At 35.6% G+C, this 26,148-nt stretch overlaps 2 protein-coding genes across 2 annotated transcripts in view; one reads left to right on the plus strand and one right to left on the minus strand.

Annotated features, from left to right (window-relative positions):
• The window catches only part of LOC135075446 (kin of IRRE-like protein 3), a 130,275-nt gene that overhangs the window by 13,076 nt on the left and 91,051 nt on the right, over nucleotides 1–26,148 (minus strand). The gene's annotated exons all lie outside the window — the stretch shown is intronic.
• Nucleotides 17,699–24,609, plus strand: LOC135075606 (uncharacterized). The gene is made up of 3 exons (XM_063970021.1): nucleotides 17,699–17,794; nucleotides 21,218–21,297; nucleotides 22,268–24,609. The coding sequence occupies exons 2-3, from the start codon at nucleotides 21,218–21,220 to the stop codon at nucleotides 24,552–24,554; spliced, it is 2,367 nt and encodes a 788-aa protein (XP_063826091.1). The 5' UTR covers nucleotides 17,699–17,794; the 3' UTR covers nucleotides 24,555–24,609.

A 26,148-nucleotide genomic window follows, 5' to 3' on the forward strand; every position in this document is an offset into this window, starting at 1 on the left:
ATTTTTTTATTGCTTTATGTTGATTTTGTATGGCAGATTCAAGATAAGTACGTTTATTTAATAGCTCAGCACTATTGAATTATTTTTTCAGGACCCACGAAGTACTTAATACCAACGCAATTTATCTTTAAATAATTTATGTATTAAAAAACGTCCCTACACTCGATTCAGTCAAGCATAGATATACTTTTGATTGGTAAGTATGTAGATCAATTACAGGACCTGTAACTAAGATTGAATCGCTTAAGTCTCGATTCATCATAAAGATCATGATAAAATAATGTTTTGTGTCTTGAAAGTCCAGTCCACGAATAGAAATTCGTTCCCAGAAGCTTGTTTCTCCAGCCAGAGTAGTAAAGTGTCGCCACACACATTACTTGTGAAGATATTACGATTAACTGCCGATAGGTGGAGCTATGTCGGCTGTACGGTATGTACGGCTGATTCAGAAACAAAGGAAAACTGTTTAGAGATAGCTCGGAGAAAATCTATTGTAAAAAACTTTACACACTAGAGTGACTGTAAGCGTCTTAAAGGCTGCTACAGACTTTCTCAAAAACTGAAAGGAAATTCTTCCAAAAAAGGTATTTAAAAATTTAAATTATTTAATACAATAATACCACACCAGTCTTTGAGATACCTAGGTAATTTCAGGTAATTTTTATGAGCTGCCCAAACGCTGTTCGGCCAATACCCAGTAATCGTTCGTTCGTTCGTTCGTTTCAGCCGAAAGACGTCCACTGCTGGACAAAGGCCTCCCCCAAGGATTTCCACAGACCAGGCCTCCCACTAGGTGGACCGACGATCTGGAGAAGGTCGCGGGAGGTGCCTGGATGCGAGCGGCACAAGACCGGTCTTTGTGGAAAACCCAGTAATCAAATACTCGTATAACAAGCCTTTATTTTTATTATAGTAATTTACTGGGGAAAGCCCTGGGTGATGATATTTTCAGTACCATTTTATAAAATATTTATATCCAGAGCGTTTGCCCGCTATATTTCACCGTTCAAACACCATCAGGGCATAAATTGTGTGGCCAAAATTGAAGCAACACGTCAATGTAATTTACAACGGTAATACCGCATTCATGGGTTGTGTGAAACCAATTAGGTGCTTACAAATTTATAGTTTTGACCCACAAGCGCCCATTTACAGTGGCCAATTGCTAACATTTCAGTTTCAGTGAAAAGCTATCAACTTTGTCTATAAGTTCAATTTGACCATTTCCTTGCTAACAACTAACTGTAGACTAATTTTGTTGTTTATGTCTTGGCTAACAAAGTTTTTGATGACATACAATTTAATATCCATTATAGTTATTGAATACAGTTTAATGTGGTGTACTGGTGTTATTGAATGTTGTGATGACACACTGTAGGTACATAATAAATACCGCACATCATACCTACGGATTTTGACACAAAAAATTGCCTCTATGGGATTCGAACTCAGTACAGTGCAATCATTAATCCAGCCGTCATCCTTTTCAGATGCACAATATCTCTGGACTATGCGATTTATTCCCACCAACCACCGCATGACTCAAAGCCGCGTGAGCAACATTCACTGAGTGAGAAATTGACTACAAACTAGCTTTGACTTTGACTCTACGAAAACCACTCTGCGATTCGTCTATCTATCTACATTATACATATGGCAGCGTGTAGGTATTTGGCTAGGGATTATGTTTAAAATACAAAACACGTCTGCCTTATTAAAAAGATTAAATAGATCTCGGGAATTCAATCTTGTCATCTAAATATCCTGGTGAGCTGTTTGAACAGTCCAGCTTCCTGATAACCTAGCTCTACATGTCATATCGGTAATCCACATAGAGCATGCATAACGACTCGTCACTGTCAAAGTGCTACTAATTAATACATGACCTAAGTAAATCTACTGATTTAGACTGTCCTCCACTAAGTAAAACGTCCATTTCGGAAGGCACTTAAGACCATGTCAATAGCTTATGGCGGCACATGATCCAAATTCGAATTCATTATTATCTATGGGTTTTTCAGGTCATTTTTACAAGTCCTAAATCTAGCTTGCCCTAACATTACTTCGGGACGACATATCGGCTGGTACCGAAAAGAAGTGGTGGAAGAAACTGTCACCTCTGTCAGCCTTTTATTTTTATTTGTGACTAGCTTTCCGCCCGCGGCTTCGCCCGCGTGGAATTTTGTCTGTCACAGAAAAACTTTATCGCGCGCGTCCCTGTTTCAAAAACCGGGATAAAAACTATCCTATGTTCTTTCCCGGGACTCTTTCTATCTCTATGCCAAATTTCATCAAAATCGGTTGCGAGGTTTAAGCGGGAAAGCGTAACAGACAGACAGACAGACAGACAGACAGACAGACAGACAGACAGACAGAGTTACTTTCGCATTTATAATATTAGTTGGGATAGTGACCGTTAGTGACCCCAGTTTGTAACCTATATGATAAATAAATAAAGGTACTCTTCCAACACTCATAAGGCTAAATAGAGCGAGACACGCAAGCAGCGACGTGCTTAAAAATAAGCTTCCTGTAAAAGCTTAGCGCTTTGATCGTCTTACCTATGTGCTATGGAGCTTATCTTTCACCGCCCACTCCTAAGTCTACCTTTACGTCATTTTGCACCGTCCTTTTGCAAACATTTATTTCCATATTTGCATCTACAGAGACACTCATAGAGCAAACATAAGCTCTAAGTGTGAAATATGTAAAATAAAGTTACACCCGTATTCACAAACTATGCTTGCAAATAGAACGCACAGCGTTGAATAGAGCTCTGTGATTGGTCTATGCGCACTGTGAGACCTCATAGTAATCTTTGTGAATACGGACGTGAGTCTCCACTCAAGTAAGTCGGAAAAACCAATGTAGAAGAAACATTTTCCATTTGTAGGTAGGAACGTAAATAAATTATCATCATTCGTCACTCGACATTAAATTGTAGAGCATTTATGGTTGACAGCACCTCAAGATAAACATTTTTATTGTAAACTAGCACCTTTTTTTAACTAAATAAGATTCTTCAGTTTTCAGTTTGATTTTAAAATTTGTGTACCTAGTAATTACATAATACCTAGTAATTGATTGCTTACATTATAATATTGTGCATGCTGTGGTTACCGTTTGTGTGGGAGCAGTTAGCTAGAGACCTTTGGCTTAATTGTTTATTTTTTAATTGTGTTTAATACTGTATCTCATGTTGATAGCCCAATAAAATAAATAAATAAATAATCAAACAATTACCAGTCACTAAAACTGATCTATGTACTGCTACTAACATGAAACTAATTCAACTCCATTTTATTATTTGTTAATATTTATCTGGAACCATCAGCCATTTAGTAACAAAAGGAAAATGTAATGAAGCAATATTTAATTTTGTAGAACTTAAACAAATGATTAGTTCACCTAACCAATCCGTAATTACCTACTCTAAGTAATACGGCTTTTGATACATAAAACTAAACACTGTGCATCTTATGTACTTATAAATAGATGCTATTTTGGTATAAAAATGTTGCTCTGATATGCTACTAAGTAACACCCAGTTTCCAAATATCCTCCACTTATGGTTCACCTTCGCGAATCATTTGCCATGACGATTTATTCGGGAGTAAATAAAATAAGGCTTGGAACTCACGTGTGGTGTTTAATGATCCCAAGTCTAATTTATTAATTTAATAAAAATGTCATTATACCTAACATCATTACCTAGGATTCTTTACAAGTAGAACAAAATAAGGCAAGAGTGTGCACTCTACTGAAATGGAAACTTTTTGAATGAAAAGTAAAAGCTTCGGGATTTGTTACCAATACCTACTCGTAGTACCTGATTATTAGCTATAGATTTGATTTAATTACTAGGATCAGGTACGTGATTCGCTACAAAATGTATTAATGAGGGACATATTGGTGCCACATCCACCGATCTGTGGTTTAGCACATAGATAAAATCCACATGCAGCGGTCAAATGCCACCACTTTGCTCGTTTAATACCTTTTTGGAAATAAATCAGTTGCTAATTAGTTAAAACTGATTCATTTTGTGGAATACATACAACATACAACAGTGTGGTCAATTAGGTAGTGACTTTGCAAATCAAATGGATTAAAATCCTCGCAAAACGAAAAATCGAAACGAAATCGATAACGAATGTTACATTGTTTACAGTGTTAGAGGGAGTGCATAATTAAAATAAAAAGAATCATTTATTTTGCAAATAGGCTTTTAAAAAGCTCTTTTACAAGTCTCAGAAATACTTTAACCGTACCAACTGCTTTGGGACAATAAATGGGCCAGTTCGGGACAATAATCTGACATCCAGTTTATTTTCGTTTATAATGGGATCGACTGTCAAGCTCTTGAGTGGAGACCATGTTTTACAAGTAACGGATCTTGAGACACTGTCCCAAAAACAGTTGAGAATCGGTCTCGTAGGGTAGTTACTATGTCCAGGTGGATCATAAGTCCTCTCGTGAGTCCCAAGCTTAAAAGAACGATAGTCTTTTGATTGATGTCGATCGAGAACAATACCGAGACGCAACTTCCGGCAGAGGGCGTGACGTGCGCCCGCGCATATATGAACCGTGACGGCGCATCTGTTGGTTTTACTTTCTATGGAACTTGATAGGCTCAGTCACTTAACCTAGATTGGTTCGGATTACTTAGCGGATGTGTTGTTGTATCGAATGTAAATTGGTTCGGTTTCTGTTAGAACAATCACTATTTGTTATGCACCATAAGCATCTTTCAAGACTTCTGAATTGGCACAGATGGTAGAGAACTCTAATACTACTCCAGGGAAGACGGGTTCGATCATCGTACAATACAAAATATTAACACCTCTGATCTAGGTGATATCCATGTATACTTATGTAACGTATTTAGAAAAAAATTAAGTATGGTATCCCTTAGTTCACATGGTTACGGATTATATGGCGACAAGGATATGATTAGATGGGCCATTTTTTATGAGATTAGTTTATGTTATGAAACTGACATCGAAAAATACCTACGTATACTTAGTCTCCTGACTAACATCTTCGAACTGAATGGAAATCCTGATCTGCCAGAATCTTGTAGGCATATTAATAGGGTACCTGTCTTCAAACCCCCTGCCAGCATGCTCCTAGCCATGCCAAGGCCTTAAATCATAAGTAGGTCCATTCATGCATACCTGTGGCTCCTCGCCCTTGCAGTATAATGAGCCAAACCCACCATTGTGCCTCTTGTGTACGCATGCCACGTAGCCTATACATTTGGCGGGACAAAGACCGTTTTCTAGAGGCAAATTTCGATGGGCAAAAGATCCCTATTTATTGAGTTAGGTTGAAATTGCACAGCGTTTTGCGGGAAATTAGAAAACTCAAGTCATGAAATGACCATTGGTACTCTGAAATTCAAAAGCTGCGGGTTTGATTCCCGTTGGAGGTAAGTAAGTTAGCGAGATAATCGTTAGCATTGGGTATACGGCGTATGCCTATGTATTTAAGTAAGTACCTACATAAAAATATAGTTACCTAGTCAAGTATGTTTATAAATAGGTATTCTAATCAGCATTATGTATCAAGTTTTACCAAGTTTCGGTCATGTTTTAGTTATTAGAATCAATTATTTATTGACTTACATTGCTTTTAGATCCAATAAATAAAACAAAATCTGTAGAAGGAACCATGCGGTTATGAGTTTGTGCTCAATTCGTATGAATCATATTGATTGGGCATTGATCTGAAACCAAAAGTGATTTCCGATCCCGATAAAGCAAACCATCATTAGTGTATTGTCTATTCGAAGAAGAAACACGAGGAAGTTGGACCGTGAGTCCGTGACCCCATTTTCTGGCAATATAATACCTATCTCCCACACACGTGGATTTATCTACACTTCTACCGGATAATAAAATACTAGTGTTATACATTAATTCGAGTAGGTATTATACAAGTATTATAAAGAAGATGAGATTGTTTGTTTGAATTGAATAAGCTCCGAAAGTAAGTACATACTAAACCGATTTTAAAAAAAAAATATCCCTGAAGAACATAGAAAATATTTCCAAAAAGTTAGGGATCCGTATGAAAACATCGTATAAGTATTACTCCACAATTTTTCGCATTAGACACCTCATGTTACACGTTAATTGACTGGGCGGTACAAAGTTCGCCGGGTCAGCTAGTCCACAATATTCTCAATCATGGCCATCCTACTGTATAACCAATTTATTATTATAGGATGCCATGCACAGGGTATGCTGATTTAAGGATACGATTCCAAAGTCATTAAAACGTTGAATAGGGATAATTTGCGCATCAATACAATGCGTATTGCACGCACGATTTGAATGTAAATCTTATGTAATTATTATAGTGTTGAAAGTAGGTGTTTATGGTGTCGTAACCACGGTTCCCACAGCTTGATTGATCGGGTGAAGGTTACTTTGCACGGGTCAACTTAGGCACGTCAGGTCATGTATGAAAGTCAAAATATCTTTATAGGTAAATGTTGTTTTATCATATCGTGCAAAGAGAAACCGGTAATTTTTGTGACAATATACCTACCTACATAGACAGTTCAGCGATGACATGACAGTACAATCTTTGTTTGAGTAAATTTTTATAATACAGCATAATTACTATACTTTACCAGTTTCCATTGGCGTGGATTACGCAGACATTTGCATTTCATAACTTAAAAGAAAGCTTATAAAGAAAACTTAATAGAGTCTGTTAAATTCTGTTCTTCTTCTTTTCGTGTCGACAACAAACCTACACAGTGTCAGCCCAAAACTCCGCCACAAGAGTGGCGTTGTCAGTAGCACTCATCAAATCCTCCTGAGTGCAGTTGCTTGGGCACTCAGGGCATGACATCAGGTGCCTCATCGACTGGTAAATTCTGTAGTGCACGTTATGAGACAAAAAAATTATGCGATTAATCTGATTTACTGTAAATGTAGCGGTATCTAGTCGTTATGGGTTTACTGCTATTATTTAGAAAATGGTTATTTCATTAAATAATCCATTCCACATTCCCACCCTGATTCTCTATTACAAAATCTAAATACCTAGTCCTGGAATATTCCAGTGTTACCTCGCCGATTGCGAACAAAACACGACGAGGTAAAATGGAGGCTGGCGAAAATGTAAATACGCAAACGGCGAAAATATGTCAACAAGCAGGAAAGTTATAAATCTTCGATTATGTATACGCCGCCATTCATGCGTGGCTTGCTAAATCACAGCTCGTGATATATCCTGAAGTTAGATAAGATCCTAAGTTGGCGAGAAAATAGGATTTGGTAATAATTCTTAAATGCCGGTACTTATCGTTTATCAAACCGATAGTTATTTTTGATTAACGCACAAGCTATGTTGAAATATTTAGATTTATTGGCAATTTGACAAATAACAAAAATAGAGAGAAATATACTTACACGGAATTGTTCAATAATTTCCAAATTACCTACTGCAATTAGAAACATTTAACTCGAATTACCGGGGCCATATTATTATACCTACCTAAGGTTAGGTGTCAACTTTAAGTCGGCAAAAGTAAGTTGCATAGGTTTGCAAAATTGACAAAGACTTTTGGCGCAGACTAAAGTTATATTTTGCATAAGTTTAAAGTTCACATCTACAATCTACTTTCGAATTCATTTGAAATGAATACTAAAAAGTGCTGATTGTTATTAATTATTACAAATTAGATAATAATTAATAACTAGGAAGGTATTATTACACGGAGGCCATATGTGTTGGCAATAAATAACAATTCAACGAAAACCGAAAACTAAACCAGTAATTTCCTCTAAACGCGGTTTAATTAATGCGTAGTGGATGTACATTTTAGCCAAATTGCGGTTCTATGTAACTGCGTTGATTGTTGATTAGTTGATTACATTATTAATAACTGTGCGATTAATGCAAAAACAACTACACAGTCAAATGATGTAGTACGCGCTATTTATAATTAGTTCATGTTTCATGTTGTTCATAAACAGTCATGAGTTGAGAGAGTTTCTCATAATCGTCGTTAATAAATAATTTTAGTCTTTAGTTAGGGATACCTATCTACTAGTACATCTAAAACCTTCACCGATATAATTTATTATTACTGTTACCTATTACCTAATGATGTACCTAATATGGTAAGGTATTTAGGAATCATTATGTATGGTCGCGCGTCACTGGCCAGCAAGAAAAAGAATTATCTTCTAGACGACCAAATTATTTCGCTATTCTTTTGTTTTTTTTACCGCTCGAGTCTCTATTTTCCACTAACACAAATTGTCACGACTCGAATTTGTAAATAATCGTAATATTCACGTTATTACCCCGAAACTCGAGTATTAAATTAGCCCATGCATGCATTTAAAACTCTTTTAAATCTTCAGATGCCATTGTACCTGGAATGTTACTCCAGTTATGTAAGAACCCTACAGATTAAGGCTTATCGTTACCCTCATTTCTCATTACCATCGTAACCACAGACGGATTTTTTATCTTTCAAATAAAGTTTCATTTCATTCGTAATCTACTTAATTATTGTTTTTTTTTTTCAATACACACAACTTTTTTAAATAACGCAAATTATGCACAAAACAAAGAAAGTTTCTTTTCAATATTCCAGTAAAATATCACCAGTAATTTCTTACAGTTAACATACAGTAAGTAGTAGGAACATCTAAAATGTAGATTGTAGATACCTTGTAACATACAATTTATTTAAGACTAAGTAAGTTGAGAGAACAACAGAGGAATATTCTGAAATATACCCTGAGGTGGTACACGTTTTGTGAAACAAGGTTTACCTACTCCTGAATGTGTAACAATATGTACTTTGTATACCTATTTGGCTTATGTTACTTCAATAGTGTACTAGAGGGTACAGTCAGTTGCATGGAATTGTATACCTACACTTTTACACTTCATATCGAGTAAAGTTTAAGATTCAAAATACTCTTCTTTCATCAGTTTATTGGCTTACTTTCGTTGAAAAATCGTACTTATTACAATTAAATAAGATGCAGTGTTTAGCTTGATGTACAGTCGGAGTCAAAAATTGCATTCAGTTAACCCAGTTATTTTACATGACGTGAAAATGGAAAAATAGTAGTTGTCAGTGCCAAGAGAATTGGAAAATGTATTTTTGAATCATTCGAATCACAAATCGCATAGGAATTCGCATACAAATCCTAAAACTACTGCGCCACTGTCTCATACGAATATAATTTTTGTAACAAAAACTATGGTCTCATTCGTCCATCCATAGTTTCTACTTATTTATTATTCAATGACTGGAATCTATCAATTAGGAAGTTTTAAGCTACATTCTTGGAAGGAGCACAAGAGGGCAAATCAATTTACGTAAATTATTTTATCAATTAAAAAGTTCTAAACTACATAGTACCTATACAAGGCCAAAATCTTAAGTTATAAACTTAGGTACTTAAGAACTCAGTAAGTTAAAGTGTGGGCAGGGGCTTTGTTAAAAAAAATATATTTTGAATTGCCTAGTTTTTTTCCGCAGATAATGTTGTTAAAATTTGAATAATTATCATCGTGAGACTTCTATCATATTTTATTCTACAAATGCTATAGACTGAAAAAACACAGTCGAAATGAGAACCTTCTCCTTTTATAAGTCGATTCAAAATAATTAGTGATTAATAAGAGATTAGTCCAGTGTAAATACTTAATTATCCGAATGACTGTACCATTTCAACTGAAGTGCTCAACAATGCAGGCAGTGAAGCTCAAAGGGCGACCTTAGTTGGCCTCCACTATTTGTGATTTGTCGATCACAATGACCGTTGCAAATTAAGTATGAATAGTAACTGAATAGTAGGAACACCTGTAGTAGAGACATACTACTATAGTTGTATGTCTCTACTACAGGTACAATAAAACGTGGGACATAATAGAGTACCATGAGGCCGAAATTAACTCCGTGGTTTTCAATTAACTGTAGAATAAAATAACGCTGAAAATAAACGCCGTGTGTTGACAGTGTTCACACTTTTTTTATTGTGTTGAATAACGCCAGAGAATCGAACCCTGGAAATCGAATCTGGAGGTATCCTAATTGATTTGGTTTTTGGATAGAATTTAATTTCCTTGTCTTAAGAACTGAAAATGATGAAAATTTTACCTGGTTGACGCTTATCAAACGCTCTAGCTCTTGAATCTTTTGTCTGAAATAAAGTCCTTAATACAAGGTCCCTTATTATTTTAAGCACATTAAAGTACTTCTAAGAGGATTAATTATATTTCAAGTATTCCTACCATTTACGTACAGCGTACTTAGTAAAATTTCCAGTAAGTGCAAATATTCCGTAAACCCTTCCTACGCAAAAATCTAAAAGCACTCGTCGTTAAGCTGATTTTCCATTTCAAGCCCTCTCTGTTTTAATGCTTTTCATCCTTTATTTCGATTCCCATATAATACAAGCCCCAATAAATACGCGCGTATTGTGAAACACAAAAACGAATAAAAAACGATATCGTAGTGTCATTGTGGAGCAAAATGGCTCTTATTTGATATGCATTTAGAATTTCACCAGCGACAGCCGTTAGATTGATTGCAAAACGAGTTGCGTGGTACAGGGCTGGATAAATTTATTTTTAATCCTTTGTTTGTTTCGCAAACATAATAGGTACAGCCCTAATAATCCGATGGTAATGAATAACACAGGTGCTCGCCTGCGATATTCCCTCTAATGACAAACGAATGAACGAATACACCCCATACCATAATCCCCATTGATGTCGTCAAAAGCGCACGCAACCGTTCATCAGGGGTTTTACTTTTACTCCTGTAATCATAAAGCTGAGATTTAAATGCATGTCGTCATTTTTAAGGTTCCGTTCGTAAACGGAGTCTTGGATTATTTTGATAAACCCTCTGCTCAGGAAATTACTTCGAGTTATCTATGACGTGATTTTATAAGTGTAGTAAATGGTTAGTGATGCAAAATACTTGGGCCTGTATTAAAAATACTCAAGCATTATCTACCAAATCACAGGTAATTCTTATGTTTGTTTGAGGTTGGTGTCGAGTTCTTACAGGAGGGTTTGTTAGAGCTTTGTTCTTTAACGGTCTTAGTTTTAGTGTCGGTGTAATATTACTCGTAGTATACATAGGATAAGACGACAATCGTCAGACTACTTAAAAAACCGAGACCATAACTTCTTGTTCAAGAAGGCAATATTTTTTTGAGTCGGGAAATGGGCGCTTTAACTCTATTTATATCGTTTTGTGATATAGAGAAAATCCATTCAAAAGCTCTAGAATATAGAATAGTTGTCCTAAGTATCTGTAGACCAATAGCTCTGGAAATAGCGTCAAGGGACTCTGGTGATTGAATATTTAGTGACTGTTTTCACACTGCATCCAATTTTAGAATTGATTACTAAGCTGTGCCTGTACCCGCCATTGTGTTCTGGAAATAGTTTTACAGAGTAGGACCACATTATTCGCAATTAAATTACTTTAGAGTTCAGACTAGAGGCTAGACTCTTCTATCAAGACTTCTATCCTTAATGTTTTTATGAGGTTGCATTTTATGCAGTGTCATTGACAATGACAACCTAATGCCCGTTTTCATACCATCAATCCCTAATTTTTAAGTGACCCCGATGAAAACAAAATTCCTGTTAGTAATGTGTTACCATTTAATCACTTATAAATTAGGGATTGATGGTGAAAACGGACATAAGCAACCTAAACTAGGGATTTAAAATGGCATAGCAATAGAATAAATGCCACATCTTTAGGTTCAGCAATTTTCGGGAGAATTAGTTAGATGGAACTTTTTTATCCTCAATCAATTCTTTAATGAAAGTTTAACACAATCCAAAAGAGTAATCGAAATAAAAAATATTTAGCCAGACACACGTCCTAGTCTCGATTCCCATGCAGCGAGCATTGAACATCAAATTATTAATCTTCATTCAAGTAACTCAACCCCGCCGATAAAAAGCGAAAGCATACCCCATTGATCCTCGAATAGTAGTCTTTTGTGAGGGGCTTACGGCCATCTTGAATCGTCTGTTCATTGAGTACACGCTAATCGCTGCGGCATCTTATGTAAGTTGTAATAGGGGTGAGTTTTCAATGGAAATGTGCATCCTGATGCGCTGTCGAGTACCTATAGGAACATTAGTGATGTTAATACGAGATGCCCATGATCGATCAAGGCGCGCATTCAGACTCAATGGGGGCATTCAGGGAACAGCCCTGGGGCTCCGCTTGTCCTCTGATTGCTTCAAGATACGGATTAGTTCTTTTTAATTAGATTCGATAAGCCGATAAGGTTTCAAATAAATTATTTTCATTTAAATTTTCTATGCTTTCTAGGTCTTATGTTGTAAGTAAGGTATTGTTGCTTGCTATTAATTAAACTATCACCTTGTTTGGATTAAATAATGCTAAAAGCTATGTGTATTTTATACACACACACCACCATGATAAAAACCATAAATAGTTTTTTTTAAATACGTAGGTAGTAGCTATAAAATATTTAACTTCAAAAAGTACCAAACCATAAATCAACGAATTATAGTCGCACCGTGTCAACAAACGTCCAGTTTAGATCGTTTAAATTTTTATTTATATACTTGTCATCGTTACAACTAATGCGTTGGGTCGTAAAAATCAAAGCGCCCAATATAACGATCGTCCTAATAATCCGGGCTGTTAAGGGTCCGATGCACGTGTCTCGTAGTCATGGTAACGCTGCTTGGTCTAAGTCTTAGATTCTAAGATAGAATTCTAAGATTCTTAGATATAAGATATTAGAGTCTAAGATATTGAAATTCAACCAACAGACTTGAATCTATGCTTGTTTTTGCTTTATTTCTTGATAAGGCACTCAACAAGATTATAAGATAGGTCATAGGTATAATAAAAGACAGTTAACCTACGTTGTTTATTTCATAGTTCTGAAAACGATACGTTTATTTACTGAAATTGGGGGGAAAAATATCATGTATAAGTCAAATTATCAACCTAAAACTTCCACGTTCAGAGACACGCATGTAATAAATAATTCATCAACTTTGATAGAATCAACCATGATAAATGTGAATCCTTAACATGCTATCCTTAAGCTAGACATCAAACTAGACAAACACACGCCCAAAATGGTGAACTTTGTTTTTAAAGAATAAACTCACCAATTACATAATTATCTACTATATAAAAATAAGTCGGGTTTTCCTTCCAGACGCTATAACTCCAGAACGCACGAACCGATTTCCACGGTTTTGCATTCGTTGGAAAGGTCTCGGACTCCGTGAGGTTTATAGCAAAGAAAATTCAGGAAAATTTAACAAACGAAATTCCACGCGGGCGAAGCCGCGGGCGGAAAGCTAGTTATGTAGATAAAATAGCACACTTATCAACCTAGGAAGGGATCAACATCGAATCGCCACTTGCAGTACGGAGTTTGATACAAATAATACTAACCGCCTCGAGTTGATACTGTTACGATCCGTTTCCAGGTTGATAAGTGTGCTTCGTCCTTTAGTCCGAAAATGTTGAGCAGTAGGCATTAGATTGATTTCACATCTGTCTACGTCTGACCCTTAACGTATGGGTAAGTTATAACCGTGGTAGTTAATATGTGGGTATTCAATAAGCCTATTCACGGGCGCTACGAACATAATTACGAGTTTGTATTGTGTAAACTTCCTGCCTTAGCGTTGTCGCCGACCTATGACGAACATAAGCTGAGCGCAAACGGTCGACTAATCGGTGTTGATTTGATATTTTATTTGATTAGTAAAAAGTTCTACATAATTATTAGTATCAGGATCCTCGGCACTGAAAACTACACGCAACCGATTTTTTAAACTTTTATATTTAGTCCATGAAAAAAAAAAGAAATGGACACATTGGACACAACTCGATTAAGATAGAATCGGAAGTGTAGAGCTTTTAGTGCCTAGCAATAATATTTAATCATAATAATAATAAAAAACTTAGTTTAAAACGACTTAACTTTAATTGTTTTAAATGGATTTGCTTCTGTGTCATTCTCTCGACAGTTCTTAGGACTCCAAAATATGAGGTTTGAATAGGGATGTTTCCTGGGTAAAAAAGCAAGAGTTTTAATTAGTCCGTCAGCATATCAAAAAAATACTCGACAGTCGACACGTATTTTTCACTTTTTCAAACTAATGAAAATGTCAAGAGATAAAGCGTGCCAAAGTTATACAGAAAAGGCCTGTGACGTCAATGAGTGCTTATAAGTGCAGCACTTTGTGACGTCACGCGGAACTTCAACGCACTATAACTTTGTAATTATTTGTTTGATTGACATATAAAAATATACGTGTCCAATATTTTTTATGTTAAAATTGACGGACTAAACATTTTTTTTTAAGAAACTAGCCTATTAATAATGGTACTAAAGGCATTTAATAAATTAATTAGTCCTAGGTTACTTTTTGACCTAGCAAAGAAGGTTAGGATTGTTTTTAAACTTTCTTTTTGTCGTTCGTTTGTGTCCACCCTTCGCGGTAACGTCTTTATTGATGTATCAAAGCATAGCAACGTACGGAGTACGGACATCCTCATATCAAACTAAACTACCATCTTACGTAGTTGTCGTAGGTTATATTTTGCTATAAACATGGTAAGCTCTCGTGCTGATTGTACACCGACTGAATATTAAAATGTGCAGTCACGAACGAATTATCAGAACCCTGTGTCTACATTTATACAGCCGATATGTGACGTTATTCAAATCATATAGATATTATACATAGTTACTCGTATAATATCCATATGATTTGAATAACCATATGCGGGTGAATATCTAACGTATTTATCTGAAATACGACGAATTTAGGTATGAAGAAAATAAAATATGTATGGAGGGATCTAAAATTCAACCGACTGATTCCCTGACAAATTAGGAATGGCAATGACGTGGAATGAAAAGAAATACGCAAGCGATGCGAGGGTATTTGTAGGCGGTTTCTATGCCTCTCATTTTTATTCGAGTACGCATGTGATTCGGGATTAGTATAGCTGCTTAATTCAGAGACTGTGGGTTCGATTCTCATCTTGCTTTGGGACACACATTTCCATTGTGAGTAACGTACTTTTAGCGCCTTTTAGTTCCCAATTTAGTTCCTGACGCGCCCTGACGCCTGATTGCACTGTTTCCTCAGTAGGTACTGATTGACTATGCGAATTACCTAACTTCATAGATAAAGCCTAGACAGATGTAAGCGCCCGAAAAGTGAGGCCACTTTTAGTGCACCATTCTGGTCCACTTGAAACTTGAAACTTTTTTGTTTTAATTAAATGTCTTATTTATTAAATAATAATTAATAGCATTTTATTACGATAAAAATCTCTCAATTTAAAAAAAAAACCTTAATTTCAACATTTTAACAACTTTTTTATTTGACAGTAATGACAAGAGTTTTGCCTCACTTTTGACGAAGCGTTTGTTTTCACCATCAATCCCTAATTTTTAAGTGACCCCTATGGTAACACATCAGGTAGGTATGGAATTTTGTTTTCATAGGGGCCACTTAAAAATTAGGAATTGATGGTGAAAATGGGCATAAGCCTACCTTTTGATATCGAACAAAAACAACACCATAAGTAATTTCAGTATGCCACATAAATATTAATTTTAACTAGGTTTCGTAGATATTATTTGGTTATTGTCTGCCTAATTGAATAATTGATTACTAGGCCTACAGCTTAATTGATTGAACGTAGGTACCTATAGTACATACTTATATGATTGAACGCTCACCTAGTGCTGTTATGTAGACAGATACCTATTATAATTACTTTAACCGTGATAGTTTTTACTTCGATAGAGGAAGTTAGTTGATAAATGAAATAACGAGTGGACTGTATAAAATTAGTAATCTATTCAATATTTACAAAATGACAACAAAGTGAGACCGTTTAGTATGAAGTACTTGAAGAGAGTGCGTCAGGGCCGTCTTCGTGGATGTTCGCTCGCGAACCGAACATTGCTCGTTCGTTCGCCGAACGCTCGCCACCCACTCGCTGCTCTCTCCGGTTAGCCACCCGCGGGCTATGTCCGTGCATAGACAGTAGTACCACAAAATACATAATTGGTAGTACACTACAAAATACTACATGCATGCCAAACAGCCCGATCCGTCCAGTGGTTTGGGCTGTGGCTGTGCGTTGATAGATCGCTATGTTATCATATTTGAGTTATAGAATTTAGACTTACAGGTATGTACGGACGACAGCACATCAAACTAAACTCAAACTGCTTTCAATTTTGTTTAACATTTTTACTAAGCACTAGCGACCGCCCGCGACTTCGCACGCGTGGATCCCGTTTTACCCCCTTCATCTATCTTATGCGGTTTAGATTTTTTCATACAAATGTTTTTTCCCGCTAACTCCGTTCCCGTGGGAATTTTGCAATATCCTGTGTAACTAAGCTTTAAGTTTATTAAGGTACCTACATGCCAAATTTCAAGCGTGTTAGATTTTTCATACAAAAGGATTTTCCCACGAATTCCCGTTCCCGTGGGAATTTCGGGAATTCCTTGTTGTAACTAAGCTTTAAGTTTACTAATGTACCTACATACCAAATTTCAAGCGTCTAACTTAAGCGGTTTAGATTTTTCATACAAAAGGATTTTCCCGCTAATTCCTGTTCCCGTGGGAATTCCTAAGTATACTATAACCTGCCCAGGAGTATGAAGAATAATTGTACCAAGTTTCGTTAAAATCCGTCGAGTAGTTTTTGTTTCTATAAGGAACATACAGACGGACCGACAGACAAAAATTTTACTGATTGCATTTTTGGCTTCAGTATCGATCACTAATCACCCCCTGATTGTTATTTTGAAAATATATTTCATGTACAGAATTGTCCTCTCTACAGATTTATTATAAGTACCTACCTATAGATATAGATAAGAGTAGGTATGGGATCCTTGGACCTAGTGTTTGAGCAATTACAGATGTTTTTTTTACTAAAAAAAAACCGTAAAACAAACCCCTTTTAACCGGGCCTGGCATGCCTCATTATTTTCTGCAGAATGGTCCGAATGCACAGTGCGGTTTTCATAATTAGTAGGTACAAATTTACCAGAATTAAAACCGTAGTTATGCAGATATACATAATAAAGTAATGTTGTAAGTAATTACTTAAATACCTATTAAAAACTATTTAAACAAAATGTAAAAATAAAAGTTTATTAATTTTAATAAAAAAAGTACAGTTGTAAGTAAGGTCATTATTTATTTACGTAGGTACCGCCTTTTTACTAGATAGCACATACTAGACCTACTACTAAATAAAAATAAATAAAAAATCGTTAAAGAACAAAAACTGTTAGACATTTCTTAATAAAAACAAGAGTAAAAAATTAACTACTAGTTAAATTAATAAAAGATAAACGAATCAAACAGTTTTCGGGTTTAAAATTGTATGATTACCTATGTCGCGTCGGTCCGAATCACGCGCCATTCGTTCTTTTATACAAGCAACGAAGTAAAGTAACGTTCGTATAACACGGACACGGTGTGAATCGGACCGTCACCGACGCAGCTGCAACAAAAAACTAAAGTAGTACGGGGTAAATATAGCTATCCCGCTCACACGCAGGTAAAAGACCGCCGAGTGAGTGTGCGCGCTAGAGACGAATATCGTTATCGTCGCCATTTGCCAGTTTGCCTCCCAGCTTATTCAGTTGTCAACATTACGTTGAACGAGGTGTATTTCTACAGTGTAACCCTTGGTTTGTGGTGTCTGATGGCAGTTAATTAGTCAACAAAACAGTAAGTTAAATCAAAATAATACTTACAATCCCTTTGTTCGATTGAATAGATAACATTAGATGTTTTGTTTTTAATCATTGTTTTGTTAACGTTTGTATTTGCTCTACTGTTCTGTAATTTAACAAAAATATTTCATGTAATAAATGCCTAGTATTTTAGGCTTATAAAATGGTTTAGAAATCTTATTGCATAATAATTTAATAATGAAAATATCGTGTGAGAAAATATTTATTTGTTTTTATAGCAAAACAAAGTATAGATGCCTTTGCTCTATCGTAAGTTTCAGGCGTTGGAATTTGCGGAGAAGTTTTGTTTCACACTATGAATTTTCTTCTGTATTATTTTAATGTTATGTAAACATCCTTATTATTATTGATAAGGACATCAAAAGGACAAACTATACAAATATACAAATACATCATTATAAAAAATACCTATCTATCGCAACCTGTCCCAAAGTCCAACTTTGTGGTTTTTAATTATCAAGCCGACATTTTCAATTGAAAATCACAAAATTCGCACGAATGTGCGACACGTCCCCTCTCAATAATAATATTGTTTTAGTAGGCGTTTCGCCCGGATGCATGTATTAAAAGTACATATTAAAATCGCGTGCGAATTGACTCCTTCGAGAACTAGTAATCGCATCGCATACCTACTAGTTCTCGAAGGAGTCGATTCACACGCGATTTTAATACATCCGGGCGAAACGCCTACTAAAACAATATTATTTTTGGGACGTTTCGCATATTGGTGCGAACGAATTTCGTGCGAATCGACGAGGGACGAGCCTATTTATTATTTTGGTCCTATGTATAAATGCGTAGGTATACGACCCTATCAAAGTGACTTCTTAAGATACATTAATATTTCTAAAACAATCTTTCGTTAAAATGCTCTAAAAATTATAATACTTCTGCATATTTTTTGTTTTACCCGACTGCGCTAGAAGGTTATGTTTTTCAAGTGTATGTACAGTCTCGGAATGAAAAGGTTTGTCAGTTTTCAAATTGATTCCTTCAACGAATCGCGAGCACATATTACCTTTTGAAACTATGTTACAGAATAATCTCGAGTTAAAGAAAATAATCTTTAACTGTTCGTCAGTAAAGTTCAAAATTATTCAGATCAAAGTTGTTTGACGATTTATCTTGTCAAGAAGATTATTATGATTGATAAACTAAATCCTTCTTGTTGGTTCAACCTGCCATTATTATTTCTATTAAATAAAAAAGCTATTGTCAATTGGTCAATGTCATCATTGCATTGCACTGATTCGATAGGAAAATAAACAAGCAAAACCTTATTCGTTAGCAAACGTCATATTTATTTAAATGTTAGCAGCACTGTTTCTTGCACTGTTATTATGTTGGCAGGTTTGACTCTTACAGTACCTAGTGCAAGCGAAAACCGGTGAACGTCAGAATGGCGGGTGTATGGTCACAGAATTGAATAATATAAATATGAATTTTTAATACCTGAGATGTACCTTGGTGTACCTTTAGTTATTAATTTTGTACCTCCCTAAAACGGGAACAATTACAATTACAAAATGAGCCGCCAACCTGATATCAGGTTGGCGGGTGTATGCTGAAATTGGACGAAACAGGTAAGTTATGGTTTTCTTATATTTATCATTATTTAGTACCTCAGATGTACCTCAGAAATATATTATTATAAACCAAATGCGACGAATAATTACCGAGAAAATCGATACGAAAAATTTGATGTCCACCATTTTTTTGATGGCCACCATTTCTTATAACAAGTTAGAAAGTTGATACTGACACAGATAATACATACCGTAGTATTTTTTAAGTCTGTATTTTATGGCACGCACACTTTTGCATTTGCCAATGCCATTAATTTGCTAAAATCAAAAAGTTAGTATTGATAGTAGCGCCCTCCTGTAAATGTCATAAATAAGGTTGTCCAACAATCGGAACTTAATAATCGGGACATGGTCTTCTTCTTCTAATATTATTTTTTTCTTCTTTTCATCTCTTCTTCTTCATCTTCTATTCTTCTTCTCATCTACTTCTGTTTCTCTTCTTTGTTTCTTCCTCTTCTTCTTCGACTCTTCATCTTCTCATTATCTTCTCATTATCTTCTTATTTTTTTTGCCTTATGTCTTTTTATTCTTTTCTCATCTTTTTTTTGTTATCTTTTTATTTTTTCGTCTTATATCTTCTTATTTTACAAATAAGAGAAACAGAAGAAGGACAGGAGAGGAAAAAAAGAAGAGAATAAAATTTGAAGAAGAGGAAGACGATGTCTCGATTATTAGTTCCGATTGTTGCCACGTTGGACAACCTTATTTATGACATTTACAGGAGGGCGCTACTATCAATACTAACTTTTTGATTTTAGCAAATTAATGACGTTGGCAAATGCAAAAGTGTGCGTGCCATAAAAAACAGACTTTAAAAATACTACGGTATGTATTATCTGTGTCGGTATCAACTTTCTAACTTCTTATAAAAAATGGTGGCCATCAAAAAAAAGGTGGACATCAAATTTTTCGTATCGATTTTCTCCTTAATTATTCGTCGTATTTGGTTCATATTCATTATTTGTGAGGTACATCTCAGGTACTAAATAATGATAAATATTAGAAAACCATAACTTACCTGTTTCGTCCAATTTCAGCATACACCCGCCAACCTGATATCAGGTTGGCGGCTCATTTTGCAATCGTAATTGCTCCCATCTTAGAGAAGTACAAAATAAATAACTAAAGGTACACCAAGGTACACCTCAGGTATTAATTAATCGTATTTATTTTGTTAATTTCTATGATCATACACCCGCCATTCTGACGTTCACGAAAACCGACACTAAGGTGACGAACCTTTTCATTCCGCGACTGTACCTACTAGCGGCCGCCTGCGACTTCGCACGCGTGGACCCCATTTTAACCAATATTACACTGTGATTCAAATACATAAAATTTCTTTATTTAATAAAATTTCAATATTATTTACGAACGTCAAATGCAGTAGTTTGAACAGCGCTTGATAGACGGCGTTGCACGGCTTCGTCATCCGCTTGAATATTTACGAACTTCAAAAGCAATGTTGATAAATGGCGCTTTTTTGTAAATATTTCTCACGTCTTATTTATTTATTGAAAACCTGTCTGCATAAATTATAGCCTATATGTTATTCTGGGTTATAAACAATAATACTATAAAGTTTCGTCGAAATCCGTTCAGTAGTTTTTGCGTGCAAGAGTAACAAACATGTTGACATCCAGACATCTATGTACAAACTTTCGCGTTTATAATATTAGTAAGATTAGTAGGATGTATTTAATAGATTATGTAAGAAACACGTCCCCATTTTTAGGGTTCCGTAGTCCTGACAAGGAACCCTTATTTATTTAAGTTTTATAGATGTCAGTAACTTTTTACTTTATTTCTAGATGTACGTTTTACGCTTGGCGCGTGACCAGACGGGCCAACAAAACAGCGGTGTTCTTCAGACAGTAATATCGACTATAAGGTAAGGCATTAATTTAATATTCACATTCAAAATTTTATCTTCTTTAACCCGGCGAGGATGTGGAGGGGTCAATTTGACCCCGTGCTTCATATTTTTGTGTACAGTTATTTATCCCGTAGCCGTGTGCTGTTGAACGTCTCAGTAGCTGGAGTAATTGAACTCTGCTACCCTTAGCACGCCACTAGTGAGTCAACCATCGCTGGTGAAAGAAAATAGACGTGCGAAAACGTAAAAATGACGAAATTTTGCCAAAATCACATTGCTCTATTTTGTTAAGAATGAGCTAATTTGTACCTTAGAAGACTAATTATGAATAACTAATGATATAAGATATTTATTACTAGAAAATACTAATTAATATTATGAAATATGATGAAATTGCTTTTTTGTTACAAGATAACGCTAATTTCACTATTTTTTAGAGTTTTGGATAATCTCTATTATTTAAACATGTATATGGCTATTGGTGAATTTTTCAATTTAAATCCATTAACTACTAACTGTTACTTAAGTTTCTTGATAAATATTACTTTAATTACCGCTTAATAGGGAAAAATCTACAAATCAAATACAGGGTCATAAAGACCCTCCACATCCTCGAATTATACCTTTTGTACCACATCCTCGCCGGGTTAAATAAATTACTCATAATGACTTCAAGCTTTTTTGGATGATTTCTGATCGTTTGGTACCTACTCCATTCGTGTCACTATCAGTTTTAGCATCAACATGGGCTCTCGATGGGCGATGCGAATACGCAAACGATACGAACTCGAAAGTTTTTCGTTTTCAAGCTCAAATTACAGAGCTAGAGATGAACCATCCAAGACTGCATCCCACTTAGCATCAGGTGCGATTGTGGTCAAATACCTGCCTTGTTATGCATAAAAAAAAACCATATCAATCTTTTAAAAATTGAAATATGTGTTCATTGATCGCCTTTGTAGTAATTGTCTTTCTTTTTCTACAGTGGCGAAGGTGAAAAAAGAAATGATTCTGAACAGGCCAAATATTTAGAAGATCTCCTCGCAAAGCAAGCAAGTCATCACTTACCATCTAGTCCGAATTCTTCAAGTTCTACCTTTTTACCCGTTAAAGAAGAAAATTCCGACGATGAAGAAGTTTCGATGTCTACAGGAATTTATTCAGAATTCCAGCTAAAAGAATGTAGTGTTTTATTGTCACGTTTAATGCCAAATATTGTAACTGTGAAATCTGAAGCTACAGATATGACTTCTGATTTAGATTTAGATGATCCACTTGGCGACGACCATCGAACGATGTCGCCGGACGCATTTGTAAAGTATGAAGAGAGCTCTCCTAAACATCAAGACCTGGAGGAATTCCAGCCTAATGAAAGTAGTAGTTCGGAAAGCGAAGATGATGATCCTATTAGGATACAACAAAGTTCATCAGGTATCCTTAAAAAGAACGAAACGAATTATCCGTCCAATATTCAAGGGCATCCTGGGAAGTCAATAGTTTCTGCACAACCTGAAATTGTAGAAAGTAATGATTCCAATAATAAGAAAAGGAATAGGGATGATAAGAAATCGTCTGATATAAAATCTGAAAAAAGAACCAGAAAAGTAACTAGAGAGTACAGAAAAATTAAATGGGAAAGCGATTTTCAATCCTTTCAAGGAGCTTTTAAAAAGTTTAGAGGACCTGAACCTGGACCATGCAAACTTTACGACACACCCTTTGAAGCCTTCACCGATATATGGACTGTAGATATCATGAGCCATATTGTGAAACAAACTAATAAGCATGTAAAATGGATAATTAGGGCTAAAGGAAATGTGTCAGATTTAGCTAACTGGACCGACTTAGATTTCGAAGAGTTAATGATTCTCTTCGCTATTTACATTTACATAGGGTTCGATAAGCGCTTGTGGAACGAAGAATATTACAACCAAGAACCTTTATTCAAGACATTGATGAGCCACCGTCGTTTTTGCCTCTTAACGAAGTTTCTTTATTTTGGCAGTTTCTCGTATCATAGAAGTTATGATTATTGTGATGAAATGGCAAAACTGATGGCTTCACCGTCAAAGCAACTACAAATACTTACTGACGTAATCTTTCATCTGAATAAAAAATTTTCTTTCTTATATACTTTAAAACAAGATATTGCTATTAATGAATCATTGACCGCAATCCCAGACCAGTCATCTGATAGAATACCCTTTATTAAGCCTTATGACGTGAGATCGTATGAAATTTGCGAAGTAAATACGGGCTACTTATACAAATTCCAAATTACTGAGGAGAAGGCGAAGTCTGGCTTAATTTTTAATGGTGTTTCTTTGAGAAGTTCTGATATTATTTTTGGTTTATTAGAGGATTTGAGAAATATGGGTCATTGTGTTACATCAGTTCCTTACCACATTTCACCATTTTTAGCGCGGCGTTTTAAAAGAAAGGGTTTTAATTGTTTTGGAAAATTGGATATTATTAACAGTCTTAACATTCCTTATGACTTCAGGGGTCAAGGGAGCAGAATAACAGGTTTTAGCACTGCTACACGAATAGCTCGTCATAGTCATGATGTTTCCATTTTACAATGGAACGAGGCTGACAACGAACAGTTAAGTTTGATATCAAACTTCCACAGTAATACAAATTTCTTTGATGTAGAAGCAGGTATGCCGTCAGTGAAGCCTCAGGTGGTGCGAGACTACAAAGTGGCAATGGAAAAACTGAACGAAAAGAATCAAAACCTCCGTAGATATTTAATTGGACAAGAGACAGATCTAATTTGGTATCAAAAGATGTTTTTGAATCTGCTAAATGCAAGTGTACACAATGCTCACGTTTTATATTATTGGTCTTTGATTCAGCGTGAAAAACATGCTATGATCTATAAAGAATTTCGTAAGGAACTTGCTATTTCTATAATGAATAAGTATCGCCACGGTTTGAGTAAAGGCAAATCGAAGTCGGGATACGACGTAATCAAAATAGAGTCATCGTACCAAAGTTCGCGAAACCGGCTTGCTAGTGATCTAATAGAAGATGATGAGAATACTGTCGATAAAAGATTAGGCTCTCAATCTCACTTGGTGCATGAGCCTATGTACGACGAACCTTCAACGGCAATCGTTCCAAAGTTTTGTGTCGTTTGCTTTCGGATGGGATTAAAGAATTTGGTTCGATCGCGATGCGTCACTTGCAACGAACACATGTGCTTTCAGAGGTGCTGGATGACGTGGCATTCAGAAACAAACCTCAAAAAATACAAGGAACTTTCATGAGACCTAGATGAAACTGTGAAAATTTTTTGTCTTAATAAAGCAAGTTGTGATTTGATATCTGTGTTTGGATTCGACTTTGTTCTATTAAAATTCTCATTATTATACTATGGTTGTATACATATACCTATTTCTTTTAAGACTACGAAACGATGCCAGGTAGTAGGTACCTAATATAAAAATATGCATGGACATTAAATTAAAACCCTTCTAATATACTCGTAAAACACGCATGAATTCGTGTGCCTATGTTACGGTCAAAGTGATAAATGTGAAAATTATGAATAATCGCCGGTTATTATGAATAATTACCGCACGATTTGGTAAATGTGATTAATATGAGGTCATTTATGTGTGTATAAAACTAAATAGGCGGCTTAGGGGTGGCCCAAGGGCCACCCCCGCCGCACCTTAACCTATTTTTCACTTTAAATCAAAACATTATGTTATAGGCATCATGGAAAAGTAATATTATGCAAGAAGCATTCCAAACTAATTATGCCAAATTATATTAATATATGATATCAAAACGTTCAAAATTTTGGCTGTACACGAACACGTACACAAGATGTTGTTCTCTTTTATGAAATTTGTTAGTACTAAGGTTGAATTATTAAATAATCACTGTTAAATGTGATTAATTTATCACTTTTACCGCGACTGTCGGGAATTATTCATAATAACCGGTTATTATTAATAATTTTCAATTTATCACATTAACCGTAACACCTATACTATAGTATGGTTAACCTTATAAATGCGAAGTTGAGTTAATAAAATTGAGGTGTATGAGTATGAATATGTTTAGTTATTGTCTTTTGCTATGATCCAATCATCTTAAAAAAATAATGTTCTGACTATGGCAGTTAACTGGCACTGGCAGGTGCGATTTTGCAACTAAATGTACCTACAGTACGTGCAGTATACAGTCTACACATCGGACTATTCATTTTAGTTGCAAAGTCCCTATTACAACTACATAACAGACTCGTCGTGTGTACAAAGCAATAATATAAAGCCCCGCACTCACTTGCTTCCGCCGCACCTACCAGGTTTAATTGAACCGGCTTCATTAGCGGCTGCCGGGTCGCTTCGCAACGCAACTTCGATCGAATTAGTTTCGCTTTCGCATCTCGAGATAATGAACGAGGGTTGTCTTTTTATTGGGTGGGAACTCTTGAAGTGCAGTGTAGCTAATTGTTTTTCAGATATACGCTAGAATAAAAATAAAACTACCTAAACACGAGGTTGGCAATTTTCTTTTAGAAGAGAAAGGATTCACTTTTTAAATGGTGGCTAGCGTAGATATTGGAAACGTAAACCAATTTTCTAAGGTTTTATCTAGGTAAGAACATACTAGCTACGATACACATACTGGTGTGGCGTTAGGATAAACTACCTACTACTGGTACATTCAGCGTCAAATAGGTCAAATAGTTCGTGACACAAATAAACAACTGGAATAAGGTACTTTTATCAACTTTTTGATCACTTTAGGGTCAAGAATTATTTGACGCTGACTGTAACTATGATCGGAAAAACCTCTCTGGAAAATAGGCGAGAAACTTTAAGGATAATGTCACTAAAACAATACAAT

Source organism: Ostrinia nubilalis, chromosome 10, assembly GCF_963855985.1.
Source record: "Ostrinia nubilalis chromosome 10, ilOstNubi1.1, whole genome shotgun sequence".
Lineage (NCBI taxonomy): Eukaryota > Metazoa > Arthropoda > Insecta > Lepidoptera > Crambidae > Ostrinia > Ostrinia nubilalis.